At 52.1% G+C, this 14306-nt stretch overlaps 1 protein-coding gene across 2 annotated transcripts in view; it reads left to right on the top strand.

Annotated features, from left to right (window-relative positions):
- PPP2R2C (protein phosphatase 2 regulatory subunit Bgamma) overlaps positions 1-14306 on the top strand; it is a 161667-nt gene that overhangs the window by 122126 nt on the left and 25235 nt on the right. For both annotated transcript variants that reach the window (XM_043448360.1, XM_043448361.1), the window contains exon 6: positions 7470-7634. In XM_043448360.1, coding sequence (XP_043304295.1) covers positions 7470-7634 — 165 coding nt within the window. The remainder of the gene's footprint in view (positions 1-7469; positions 7635-14306) is intronic.

The raw sequence follows: 14306 nt of genomic DNA on the forward strand, positions 1-14306 counted from the left end.
CAACAGCAAGGTTGCAGCTCCAGTTCTAAACCCCAGGCTCCGCAAAGAGTAGCCCAGGGGGGAGAGGTGGGCGCAAGAATTTCATAGAGCTTGAGGGGCACACTGCCACGCCCATTCATTTACATATTATCTGTGGCTGTTTTTGCATCACAGAAGCAGAGTTGGGTAGCAGGAGGAGTTCTTATGGCCTGCCAAGCCTGAAATATTTCCTCTCTGGCCCTTTACAGAAATTGTCTGCTGACCGTGGTGTGGAGGGTTGCACTTGGGCTTGTTCACACAAGCACCGAAGGAAAAGCGGCTGGAGCCAGGAGGCTGCTAGAAGCAGCCCAAACTTCCCAGGCCCCCTCCCGCCCACACTCCCACAGCTGGGCCTTTCCTCTCCTGCTCCTGGAGCCTCCGCCCACACTGGTCCAGAGAAGCTGAGTGCCTGGCCCAAGGGAGTCTCCACATGGATTAAAGGCAGATTTGAGCGTGGAATCCAGGCTCCCTGGAAGCCAGTTCCGCTCTTGCCTGCAGTGTTAGGGTATGTTCCTTCTTACTAGTTCACTTACAAAGCACCTACTCCACACCAGGCCCTGTCCTCAACACATCACGTGCATCATCCTACTTATAGGAGGTAGACTGAGGATTTACAAGGAGAAACAATGATTTTTCATAAGAAATCTTGTAACTGAATAATTGGCTTCTGTGGTGGCTCAATGGTGAAGAATCCGCCTGCCAATGCAGGAGACGCAGGAGACACGGGTTCAATCCCTGGGTCGGGAAGATCCCCTGGAGGAGGAAATGGCAACCCACTCCAGTGTTCTTGCCTGGAAAATTCCATGGACAGAGGAGCCTGGCAGACTACAGACCATGGGACCACAGAGAGTCGGACATGGCTGAATGATTAAGCATACACACTACCTAGGAGGTAAGGTGTGGTGGTGATGGTTTAGGGGCTTCCCTGGTGGTTCAGCCAGTAAAGAATCTGCCTGCAGTGCAGGAGAAGGTTCAGTCTCTGGGTCGGGAAGATCCCCTGGAGAAGGAAATGGCAGCCCACTCCAGTCTTCTTGCCTGGGAAATCCCATGGACAGAGGACAGGGGTAAGGTATACCACTGTCATTGTGAATTGGGGAAACTGGAGCACAGGGAGGCTTGCACACACAGCTAGCAAGCAGACAGAGCCTGGATTCAGCCCCAGGTTGTCAGGCTGGGGCTGACATTCTTCCCTGTCTCCCAAGTCACAGCATACTGCATATTGTAGATTCTGGAGCTCAATTCTGTTGCTGTCCCCGGCTGGCCACCCTCTGCCTGGCCCTGAACAAGCGGCTTCTCCTTGCTGAGCCCCTGTTTACTCATCTACAGGAAGGGGATCTCACCCACAGGTGGAGAGGATAACGACAGACGCAGATGTGATGCCATCTGCTCAGGGCCAGACACGGGGCATCTCAGGTGGGCACCAAGTTGGTACAGACTGAAGTCTAGGGTATAAATGATTTTGCCTGCACTCAGATGACTGAAAACGGTCAGCCAATGTTTGTAACCTAAAAAGAAGGCCTTCTCTTGTGGCTGGGGGCAGGAGGAGAAGGGCACCTATAGAGCAGGGCAGTGGGGGAAACCCAGCCCCATTTTAGGAAGCTCACTCTGGCTGAGGTTGGGGGGCTGATCAGGGGCAGGGAGCCCTCCTGAGGCAGAGACAGCCTGGGCTGAGGGCCAAAGCAGAGGGACCTCCAAATGGAGAAGCCAGGACAGGGAGATAGGCTGGAATTGATGAAGGAAGGAGTGGGCAGGGGATTCCAAACCTGCCCTGATTCCTGGCTCAGCATTTCAGGGCTAGAGCTGCTAAAACAGGGACCTGCAGGGAAAGAAGCAGTCTGGAATGGATGTTGAGGAAGATGTCTATGGTCCTGGCATGATGCCCATGTCTTTATTTCCCAACTTCCAGGAAGCAACCTGGGTGTCTGAGTTTCCTATAGATGGCATAACTTTTCACACACCATTTGGTTTAAAACAATAAAAATCTATTGTCTCAACAGTTCCAGAGGTCTGAAGTTTGCAAAATTAAGGTGTTATCAGGGCTGTGTTCCCCTGAGAGCTCCTGGAGAGGGTCCTTCCATGCTTCTCCCAGCCCCTGTAACCTCAGGCATCGCTCCAACCTCTGCCTCTGAGATGGCCTTCTCCTTTGGGTGTGTCTGCTTTTCCTTTTGTGTCTCTTATAAGGAACTTGTGATCAGATTTAGGGCCCACCCAGGTAATCTAGGAATACCCCCCCACACACACCATCTTGAGATCCTGAACTTAATCACGTGTACAAAGACCCTTTTTCCAAATAAATTCACATTCATAATCTCTGAGGGTTAGGACATGGATTTGTATTGGTGGGGTGGGGGGAACCATTCAACTTCCTACACTGGAGAGAAGTACCTTGCACTCAGCCGAAGGGTGGGGACCAGAACTAGTCTACCTTCTGCCCTTATTCTCTCTGCGTGACCTGCTCCTCTCTCCACCTACCTGTGTCTGACAAACTTTCCTTGTAGGGAAAAATCATTCTTAGCTGCCAAAGTGTGACTGAAAGTGAAACAAAAGCCATCAGACACTTGGAGTACAATTAAATGGAAAAACAGAACATGAATAATTCATCCAGCTTTGCCAGGGGGAGGGGGGCTGGTAAATGAGTCTAATTATACTTCTTCCCGAGAGAGGTCAGTCCTGCCATGGAAAAAGCACTGCTTACACATGGGATTCATGCAGCTGATTCCAAAATAGGGCTAGGGGCAGCACCTTGGGGGTTAATCCTCAAAATGAAATGATGTTCCAGGGTCATACTCAACCCCTCATTTTGCAAATAGGGGAAAACATGGTTTACGGATGGAAATGATTTTTGCATATGGAACTGAACATTCCAGAGAGAGCTAAGACCCAGATACCTGGCCCAAGACCCCCAACTTCCAACCCAACACTGGTCTTGCCAATGTCAAGGCCACCATGTACGGTTGAGTGTCTCAAAGTCCACAGGCATGTGGCCACTTGGGTGGGAGTCCTAAAGGTGTGTTTGTGGTGTCTGTTTGGGACATTAATTACAGAGATACAGAGGCCTCCCCAGGGCTTCCCAGGTGGCACAGTGGTAAAGAATCTCCTGCAGTGCAGGAGACAAAAGAGATGCAGGTTCAGTCCCTGGGTTGGGAAGATCCCCTGGAGGAGGAAAATGGCAGACCACTCCAGTATTCCTGCCTGGAGAATCCCATGGACAGAGGAGCCTGGTGGGCTACAGTCCATGGGGTCACAGAGTCGGACACGACTGAGTGACTAAGCATACACACAGCAGCTTCTCCCCACCTGCTTCCCTTGTCAGGAGTCCATCTCCAGGCTCCTGCTCAGTAATGTGACCACACAGATTTAGCAGGGGCAGACCTACTCAATCATTCGCCCCTCACACACCGAATGGCCAGCAAGGAGCTGGACACCCACAAGCAGAGCCTTGTCCTCAAGCAGAGCCAGGGGTGGTGGAGAAGCCGTCCTGAGGCCAGGTGATGCTGGACCCGACTGGATTGCCACGCCCTGAAGGACACTGTGCTGTCCAAGGTGGCAGGGATGGCTGTGGACTCTAGGATTCAGAGGCACAGGTTGGCCGTGAGCGTGCTCTTGTCTTCCTCCACCAGCATCATGTGGAAATAGGTCCTGTGTGTCACATTATCTTTCCCCAGCACCCACTGTATCCAGGCCTTTGTTTGAAACAACAAGAGATTCCCAGAGTGATACATGAGTCGTAAGAGCCGTGATTCAGGGCTGTTGGTGGGACCCAGGCATCAGGGACTCTGCCTCCTCAGCCCATAGGGCCCCGGTCCCTGTGGGTTCCCCCTCAGCCAGCTCTGGGTAGCTCTGGTTCAGGCATGTTCACTGTGGAGCCTGCAGGCCTGATCAAGTCCTGTGGACTCAAGCCATCATGGCCTTGATCAAAGTTCTAGTGAGTGTCTTCAGAAGGCTGGCCAAAGCTGAATATGGTTGTCATGAGGCCATCAGAAGGGCTGTTAAAGACAGGTGGGTCATGGGAAGCAGAAAGTGGGGAGCAGGGACTCTGATCAAGCAAAAGGCCACACTCCTTTGCTTGGCCTTGGCCCCTGTGTGAGTCTGAGGCCAGGATCTGGGAACCTGGGAGAGGAGACTTCAAGATACCACACTGCCTTCTCTCTGGCCACCAATGTCCACAGCCTCCCAGGTTAGAAAGTGTTTTATAACCCCCAGCTTCAGCCTCCATGAGCCAGAGACTTTAGACATCACATCTCTGCTCCTCTGTTGAGCTCGGTTCTAGACCATCCAGAACATCTGGAAAGGAGAGAGAATTTGGATGCTGATTCAATCAAGGGGTCAGGTGACCCTGAAGTAACAATCAGAAAGTCTCAGAGATGACAGGAGCCCCCTCATCCTGCGAGTCGACCGCAGGTCACCTGAGGCTCACGGCCCGGCACGTGCTGGCTCTTGGAGCTTCAGCCTGGAAGTGATATGTGTCACTTGTCCCTTCTGTCCTCCATTCATTGATGAAAGCAACAAGTCATGATGACCTGAGTCCCCTCTGGTGGAGGGACAGCTCTCCCTGGGATGCTCAGAGGACCATCTGCAAGGCAAGCATCTTCACTTCCCAAGGAGGGAGGGAAACACGGTGAAAACCCATGTCCCTTGACAACTGACACAACCAGGACTCGAACCCAACCTGTGTGCCCTAAGGACTGTATCTGTTTCTCCCAGCCCCTCTCTGGCTATTTTGTCCCGGGTCCTGCGGGAGAATCTGGTCCCTGTTTACAGAACGTCTGACAGGGGCTGTACTGATGTGCATGACATTTTGTAAACAACAGCACTTTTTCTCCAGACACCACTTGAAGTTCAGTAGGGAATTAAAGTGGCTGGGAGGAGGCACCGTCCTGTGGAAAGTCATCAGTGGGTGCTCAGACCCGCATGGACAGGGTTGCAGGTTGATGTTGATGGAATTCGCATCCTAGATGTCTTGGCTCTTTTTCTCTCTGAAACTTTAGTCTCACTTTTTCACAATTTAACCTCTGCTTCTTATTGAACCAGAAACCACAGTTTCCTAGGAAACCAATCCAGGCACTGACAGCATGCCTCCTTCTGTTTTGATGTGATTCTAAGTTTCTGGTTAATGGTATGCTTCTAGCAGGCAAGATTTGAGCGTTTGCACAGAGACCCTCCTTGGTGCCTCTGATTGCAACAGGTTCAACCATGTTTTCTGATGTTTTATAAACTGCTGTTTACAGAAGTCAGAAAATACCTCTTTCTTACTGAGAGAGGAAGCAGCCTGCGGTAGGTGGAAGAGGCAGGGCTGACAGCAGATGAATCTCAGAGTTTCAATTGGTATTTTCCAGACAATAAAAATAATAAGAGCAACTATGTGTCAGGCAGTTGTCAAGGGCTTTGCCTCTTCTCATCTTCACAGCAAATCTATGAGATTAGAACTGTTAGCCCATTTTATAGATGAGGAAACTGAGGTATCGGGAGCTGAGAAACTCACCCAGCCAGGAGGTGGCAGAGCTGGAATTCTCTGAATCCAGAGCCCACATGCATAGAAGAGGGAGGAGGGGGCTTTTCAGAGGGCTTTTCAGAAGGGGCTGCAGAGCTCCCACATGGCTGGGGAGAACAGAGATCAAGGGTTTCCCTGTCTGAGAGGAAAGTGCCTTCAGGGCCCAGTGACTAATAACATCTGAAGCAGGAAAGACAGAAAGAGGCCAGGGTATGTTAGGCCTTGGACGCTACATCCAGGGGATCCAATTTGCTGTTATAGGTAATGGAGGATGGACAGGAATCCAGCCTCACCACTTACTACTGAGTCATCATGGACTGGTTGTTTACTCTCTCTGAGCTCCAGCATATCAGCCAAGGATACTTCCTTTCCAAGCAACAAAATTCTTGGCCCTAAACAGAAAATGCTAGTTTCACTTCCTTACAGCCCTTCACAGGTGAGCAGGGCCAGGCTGTCTCCCTGTGAGCCAAACAAAGGCACCCTAGCCCAAGGGTCAGGCGGAGGGGGCCAGACAGGGCTCCCTGAGGCAGGCCACAGTGTATGCCTATAATAACAAAGCTCTGACAAACCTAGACAGCATATTAAAAAGCAGAGACGTTACTTTTCTGACAAAGGTCCGTACAGTCAAACCTATGGTTTTCCAGTAGTCATGTATGGGTGTGAGAGTTGGACCATAAAAAGGCTGACTGCTGAAGAATTGATGCTTTTGAACTGTGGTGTTGGAGAAGACTCTTGAGAGTCCCTTGGACTGCAAGGAGATCCAACCAGTCAGTCCTAAAGGAGATCAGTCCTGAATATTCATTGGAAAGACTGATGCTGAAACTTAAGCTCCAATACTTTGGCCACCTGATGCGAAGACCTGACTCACTGGAAAAGACCCTGATGCTGGGACAGACTGAAGGCAGGAGGAGAAGGGGATGACAGAGGAAGAGATGACTCAAAGGACATGAGTTTCAGCAAGCTCCAGGAGATGGTAAAGGACAGGGTAAGCCTGGCATGCTGCAGTCCAGGGGTCGCAAAGAGTTGGACACGACTGAGCGACTGAACAACAACAAAACAGAAAATGGATTTATTGGCTCACATATTTAACTATCCAGGGGTCAAGGCTTCAGGTGGATCCTGATCTAGGATTCTAAAGACACTGCCAGATCTCTCTCTCCATCCACTCCGTCTTTGGGGCTGTCTGCCCCACCCCCAGGCTCGGGTTTCCCCTTGTCATCGCTGCAGACACAATCCCTTCCTCTCCACACCACCCAGCCCTGCAGAGATGACAGAGCTGCATCCAGCATTCCCAGTATTTGAGTCTGGAGTCCTCTGCTGGCACATCTGGTGCCTTATGCCCATCCCTCATGGTGACGGGAGTGGGATGGAAGACACAGGTCAGAGCTGAAAGTCCAGAAGGGCGGAGAACCTCTTCCCCAGAGCAGAGTCTTGATGCTGTGGGCTGAAGGGCCTGGGTCTGGGGGCTGTGGAGGAGAGCCAACTCATACCGGTCCACTCAGATCAGACACAATGCAGAGTGATGGGAGAGAACTGAAGTTCTTCACCTGTTGTGTCCATGGTCCTGAACTCAATAAAGGCTCCTGGCCTTCTGATTGGCAACTGGGAGAGGAGGGGCAGAGGGGAGACGCCTCACGGGTTGCCCTGTGTGGGGTCTGGGCAGCTGATGGGCACCGGCTAGAGAGAGGGTACCAGTCAGGAAGGAGGCGGAGGTCCCGTCTTACGGGGACAGTGGATGGGCACCCACAAGGGGTGTTGGACAGGCAGGTCTGCAGCCTGGGGACTCTCTGGGGTCGGCTGTTTGTCCAGGAGTCTTGGCAATGGAGAGACAGCTCAGACTCGGGGTAGGCGGATGTGCCCAGGAGAGGTGTCTGGATTACCCCAGGGTCTCCGAGCAGGGGAAGGCAGAGCCGCGAGGACACCCTCCCATTGCCGCGCCTTCCTTGACCCGCCCGCCCAGACATCGTGGACATCAAACCAGCTAACATGGAGGACCTCACGGAGGTGATCACTGCGTCCGAGTTCCACCCGCATCACTGCAACCTCTTCGTCTACAGCAGCAGCAAGGGCTCCCTGCGCCTCTGTGACATGCGTGCGGCCGCCCTGTGTGACAAGCACTCCAAACGTAAGTGCGCATGCCCGCCAGCGCCCCAGCCGGCCATGGATGTGGGCGGGGCCTCCTGAGGTGGGTGGGTGGAACTTGGGGGTGTCCTGAATAGGCTGGGAGGGGGCCGTGGACTCAGTGCTTCTTTGGTGCTGCTGGCAGGGGACACCCGGTCCTGCCACCCACTGCCCCCACCCCAAGTCCCAGCAGAGATGAGGGCCAGGGAGTGAGCTGGGCACTGGAAGCCAAGAATGGACCACACTCAACTGTCACCTCCTCCAGGAAGCCTTCCTTGATCCCCACATTGGGCCAGGTCCCTCCTCCGTACCTCCCAGAATCCCAAAAGCTTTCTGCTCATGACTGCACACCGCGCAGAATTTCTATGCTATTCCACCTCCCCCAGCAGGCTGGGTCACCTCATACTGGAACCCCCCAGAGAGCAGCCTCGGGGTTGCCACAGAGGTGTCAGGGGATTCAGGGATGGAGGAGGTTCAATGGAACTTAATGTGATAACCAATCACCACAGAACAGCTCACACTGGACAGAGCCAGGCGCCCAGCCTCGCTGTCTACCGGCATTAGCTCATCTTGTCACATGAGCTGTCCCGGAGCCCTACATAGAAGGTGAAACAGGCTCCAGAGACGGGCCCGAGGTCACTCACACTGAAAAGTGGCAGGGTGGGACTTGAACCTGGGACCCTGGGCTACCCCGACTGGTGCTCCTCGCCCCCAGTCTGGGCTGCTTGGTGCTGGGATTGAGCTGGCGGCTGTCCACTAATGCGGTGCTCCCCAGAGGCACCTGAAGGCAGAGGGTCAGCCCACGACGTCCTCCCTGGATGACCTTGCAGGAGTAGCAGGGCGGCGGGAGCAGACGTGGCCCCGGTCAGGAGGGCGGGGAATCTAGTTCATCTCTGTATTCATCCCAGTGCCTCCAGCAGGATCTGGAAATGTTGAATGAATGAACGAACAAACAATGAATGAGTGGTGACCAGTTAGCCCCTGGAGGGCTTTATCAGTGTCTCGGTGAAGGAGGCAGAGGGCTGTTGGGAGGGACAGAGTTACTCTCTTCCCCCGGGGGCCTGGTTTCCCTGGGCAGCAGAGAGGACGGTGCTGCTCCAGCTCCCAGGGACTCAGACTCGGGACTCTCTGTAGCCTCCAGCTCCTTCTCCCTCCTTGGCCGAGTTCTGTCCCCTCGTCTCACCCCGTCACCCTTCTCTGAGTTCACCCACACTGCACACACTCTCCCAGCCTTCCTCACATTCACAGCCAGGTGGGATGTCCACTGTCCGGGTCTGTACTTAGTACTGGAGCCACTGACCCCCATCCAGAAGCCCCAGGGCTCTTCCAGCAGAGCTCATGCGTGGTCCTGGGAAAGGCCCCTCCCTGGGCACCAAGCCTTCTGAGGGCTGAGCTGTTGGCACTCAGGGTGGGGAGGACAGATCTCCCTCTGGGTGGAGCCGGGGCCATCAGGGCACTCATGTGCCACACGGCGGGCTGCCACGCTCTTGACACTGTCCCCGGGGTGCAGCAGGAACCAATGGACCGACAATAAACTCCTAACTAGGCGATATGATGCTGGGAGGCGGTGAGTGGTGTAAACAGCCACCAAGAAAGCAGAACACAGGGAGGATCATGTCAGCTGCACTGCTAGAGGCAGTTACAGTGGAACAGTCTCTCTGAGGCGCTGAGGGGGTGCCCCATGCGGAATCTTCTAGAAGAAGGACACGGCAGAGGCGAAGGCTCCGAGATGAGAAGGCACCTGTGTGGCCGGATGATGCTGTCTGTATAATGGAATATTGTTCAGACATTTAAAAAACTGACTTAGGAGGGGTTTAATGACATGGGGAAATGATTATGTTGGAAAATTCTATGGGGGCGAAAAGCAGGATAATGACTACTTCACCAAAAGAATGGAAACAGAAAATCATGGAAAGAAATAAGCCCAGAAATTGTTTCTGAATGTGGGTTCAGGAAGGAACAAATTTAGGGAGAATAGGGATGGTTTTGTGCTGCACCGCCCCCCCGCCACCCCCCGCGCTGCTTGAATGACGGTCTCCGTGGGCTGGATGTGGAAGTCAGAGACCCTCTTGGCTTCTGGAACTGTATCAGCTGGTTCCCTGGGATCTGAACAAGCAGCCGCCCACCAGGACAGCCGTCACTCATCCGTTTCCCAAGCCCAGGCACACACACAAAGATTCTGGGCACGTCATTGTCACACACTGGGTGGTGTAGATTTGCATGTGACTCAGCCCGCAAAGTCAAGTGCAAGAGCTGTAACTTTATTTCAGTGACTCAGCTCCATTGAATTTCTCACCCCCCTCTCCGGGGGCTGCAGTGAGCATTCATTAGGGCCACGGAGAATTCTGCATCTTCAGCAGGTTCCAGAAGGCTTTGACAGAGCCAAGGTATGAAGGGAGGGACATGGCACCATCCTGACCCCCTGAGGCTTTTTCAGTGCCTGGTGACATTGAGGGCAGGAAATTTCCTTGCTGAGGATGGATGCAAAAATTCTGTTTTAGGCATAAATGATCAGAGATGAAGTTGGCCTTTAATTTTCTTTGCCTGCAGTGTTTGTCCAGTTTTATTAAGAGGATTGTTCTCTTGTAAAATAAGCTGGCCGCTTTCTCTCTTTTTTCCCCTAGAATAGTTAGTATAATATATCTGCTCCTTGAAGTCTTAGTAAAACTCACATGTAGATCCTTTTTGTTTATTGGTTTATATGGGTTTTCTAAGGGAATTAATTTGGTATTAAAATGCATTTTTCTAGAATTTTCTTTTCATTCTCAAACTCCATATTCTGCACAGAAACTTTCTCATTAATGCCAGTGACAGGATTGTTCACTAGGCCCTGGACAATACTTTGCAGCTTCTGTCTTCCTTTCTTCATCTCATTTGCCACAAGTCCTGAGTCGAGGAAATACCTGCCCTACTGTCTGCATTCTCCAGATGGCGTATGTTCTTAGTTCTCCTGAGAAATTAAGCAAGCAGATGATTGCCAATTTGGCTGTTATTTTTAATCAGAACAAATGGCTGTTATTGGAGCCAAATCTTGTTTTAAAGAGACTTGGAGGCTAGGACCTGTTCTTTACATCTCACTTCTACCCATTTAGTTACTATTCAAAACTCAGGGGATGGCTGATCGTGACATCCCAGAGATGAATGGTCCAGGCATCATTTTCCCAGTGGGTAAGACTGTGATTTTCTGTTCACTGAAGGAAGGGCGTCCCAGATCACAAGTGGATCACGTGTTGACTTCTGTCATTGGGCAGATGAGGAAACCGAGGCTCAGAGAAACAGTGGCTTCCCCAGGCCCCTCCCCATCATCAGGGGCAGAGCCAAGGGGCACAGGCTGCTGCCCAACCCACAGATTCCTGTCCTTCTCCAATGCACTAGAAAGCTGGGTCTTTTGTCTGCTAGTCATAATGACAGCGTAACCATGGAAACAACTGTGCTTGAATCCTCAAAATAGACAGTCACTTCTGCTTTTCACAGCACAGAGTCTGCCAAAAGGAAGGGCCGTGCCAACAGAAACGAAGATTCCCTAGAATAGGCGGTAATGACAGTCACTACCCCCGGTGGGCCCCCTACTCCACGCCAGCCCAGTACTGGGTGAAGCAGGAACCACAGATGACATTGGTCCAGGGCTTGCTACACATCAGGTGCTGCTCAACGTTTACATCTCACTAAGTCCTGAGAGCTGCGCTATGATGCAAGTCCTCGATTATTCGAGGAATAATTTTATAGATGAGGAAACCAAGTGTATTGGTTTCCCGTGGCTGCTGTAATGAATTGCCATGAACTCAGTAGCTTAAAACAACATGAATATATTCTTTGACAGTTCTAAAGGGCAGAGGTCCAAAATCCAGTGTTGTCAGGCCTGCATTCCTTCCAGAGACTTCAGGGGAGAATCGGTCTCTTTATCTTTTCCAGCTTCTAGAGGTCACCTATGATCCTTGGCTCGTGGCCCCTTCCATCTTCAAAATGCATCACTCCAAGCCCCGCTTCCATCCTGTCATCTCTTCTGCCTTTGACGGTCCTCCTTTCCTCTTATGATTACCAGTGGGCCGGCCCACCCAAGAGAGCCCAGGATAGTCTCTGCAACTAGAGATCCTAAACTTGTATATGCAAAGCCTTTTGTCATGTTAGGTAACACACACACAGGTCCCAGGGATGAGGATATGGCCATCTTTGAGGACTGTTATTATTCATCACAGCTGTTATTGTTTATCTGAGAGGCACAGAGAGGTTAAGACATTCCCCTAAGGTCACACAGCTAAGCAGAGCCTATTAGAGGCTCCAGAAGTCTCATGCCTATCAGCCTGTGTGCTTTCTCACTTACTCTTCACAGAAACCTTGAGAACAAAGAAAGCTTATGGGAGTTAGGGGTGAACCAGGTTCTTTTAAAGGGTCTGGATGGGGTAGATTCTCAGAACTCACCCCTGCTAATGGATCTGGGGTGGGAAGACCAGACTCTTCTGCTGGGGAGGCTCCTGATGTCTGGGGACAAGTGAGGGCAGAGCCCCCTGCAGAGGGCACAGCCAAGTGCAAAGGCCCTGCAGCTGGATCCTGAGGCCCACGTGGGAGGAGCGGAGTCAGGGAAGGTGGGGGTGAGGGCAGAAGTGCATGGAGTGAGGAGGGGCCGCGTGAAGAGGGCTTTCCAGACCTCGGTGGGGTGCTCTGGGTTTACTCTGAAAGCACAGGGACCACGGGCGCTTTGGCCTGGCTGTGATTTAACAGGATCCATGGCCCACCCCCTTGCTGATCCTGGAGCCCAAGGTAGGACTCACCTGGACACACGTGTTCATCTTTCAAGTGGATGTTCTCATAACATTAGAGCAGAGGAGGGACCCGTTGCTAGGGCAGCCAGGAGCGTGGACCGGGCAGGACCCATCTGTTCCTTCAGGGTGGTCTCCTCCCGGGCTCTCCACCTCTGCAGCCCTGCAGCCCCGCAGCCCCACCTCTGTCCGTCCGTGTTTCTTTCCAGGGTCTCACTGCCCTGCACCATTGTCCCAGAGCGTGTGGCTCAAGCCAGGGCCATTCTTCCATCAGCCCTGAAGCTCCCTTCCTCCCAGTCCCACTTGGTCAGTTCTGCCTGCTCAGTTAACCCCCCACCTCCCCATCCCTGCCCAGAGAAGACCATCCACAGGCTGACAAGAGCTCACAGCCCCACGGGGTAAACAGGTTATCCTCAATGATATCCTCACTGATGCCATACAAGAGGGTACCCCTGGGCTGTGCAGGCAACAACGGGGAGCATTTGATTTCTTTGGCAAACAGCTGGACAAGCTGCACGGAGAACAGGATATTTGAGTTGGGGTTCTGAAGAATGTATAGGAGTTGGTAGGAGAGACAGGTAGGAAAGGAAAAAGCAAAAACAATGGGAAAAACAACTCTTTTATTGAGCAGCTACTCAAGGACCTCACTGGGCCAGGTGCTTCCAGGTGTTACCTCTGGAGGTCTCACCATGATTGCCCTCCAGGTGAGGAAACTTGGGCTCAGAGAAGTTAAGGGGCTTGCTTGAAGTTGCACAGAGCTTGGCTCCACTCTGCTGCCTGGTATATGGCAGGGCAAGGACTGGGATAAGGCGAGTGAGATGCCTAAGTTGGACCATGGAAGGAGACATTCATTTCAGGCGACCCCAAGAGTGAGCTGCTCAATGTGGAGCCTGCCCTCGGGGTCTGCTTGCCTCACCCTATTCCAGGCCCTGGGACCCTGGTGGGGAAGGGGGTCAGCGTGTGGCTGCAGGAGGGGATTTTGGGTTTATGAGGCTGCAGCAGCAGGGCCCGATTAGGAGCTTGTGGGAGCTTGAACCTTGGACCTGTGGGCGCTGGGAGCCACAGAGGACTTTAAGCAGAAGAAGGACACATCGGAGTTTGTACGAGGCAGGCCCCCATCTCAGGCTTCAGTTCCCTTTTCTTGCACCCCAGGTGCTTCAGAACCTCCCCAGGGTCCCTTTCTTCACTCAGGCAAGCGTGACAGGGAGGGGGCTCCTCACCCCTTCCCCTCGTGGGACACCCAGAGAGGAGGGCGTGGTTGTCAGGGAACCAGCTAGGCCACAGGAGCCTTCATTATGCAAAATTAGTTTTTCTAAAAAGATAAGGCATGGGTGTCTGCTGTTTCAGAGCCTCCCAACTTTAAAATAATCAGGGCAGGGGAGAGAAGGTGGGATGGAGCCCGCCACGCTCTGGGATGCACTTCTTTAAACTCTTGGTGGCAATAATTACTGCAAAATGTCCTTAGTGATTCTGTCAATCAGAAGGGAGATCCCCTTGTCTCATATTAATGCCCTGGGGGTGTTCAGGCTGTGGGGGCGGGGGTGGGGATCGATACAGAAGATTCTGCAGTCTTTGGACAAAAAAAAAAAAAATAGTTGTATTGAAAATTTCAGCCCAACTCAGTGCTCTTTGGTGACGTAAATGTGAAGGAAATCCAAAAAAGAGGGGATATGTGTATACTATAGCTGATTCACTTTGTTGTACAACAGAAACTCACACAACGTTGTAAAGCAACTGTACTCCAATAAGAACGAATTTTAAAAACACATGAAAATAACAGCCACAAAACAATGTCATAGAAATGTTTGAAAGAAAGCTGAGAACTTCTCCGTATAACTTTTTTCAGGCTTGTTCATGTCCCTTCCCACTAATCTTTCTCAGTTCTGGTGCTTTTGTGCTTAAAACAAACCTGCAGAAAT

The sequence above is a fragment of the Cervus canadensis genome, chromosome 26 (genome assembly GCF_019320065.1).
Source record: "Cervus canadensis isolate Bull #8, Minnesota chromosome 26, ASM1932006v1, whole genome shotgun sequence".
NCBI classification, from domain to species: domain Eukaryota; kingdom Metazoa; phylum Chordata; class Mammalia; order Artiodactyla; family Cervidae; genus Cervus; species Cervus canadensis.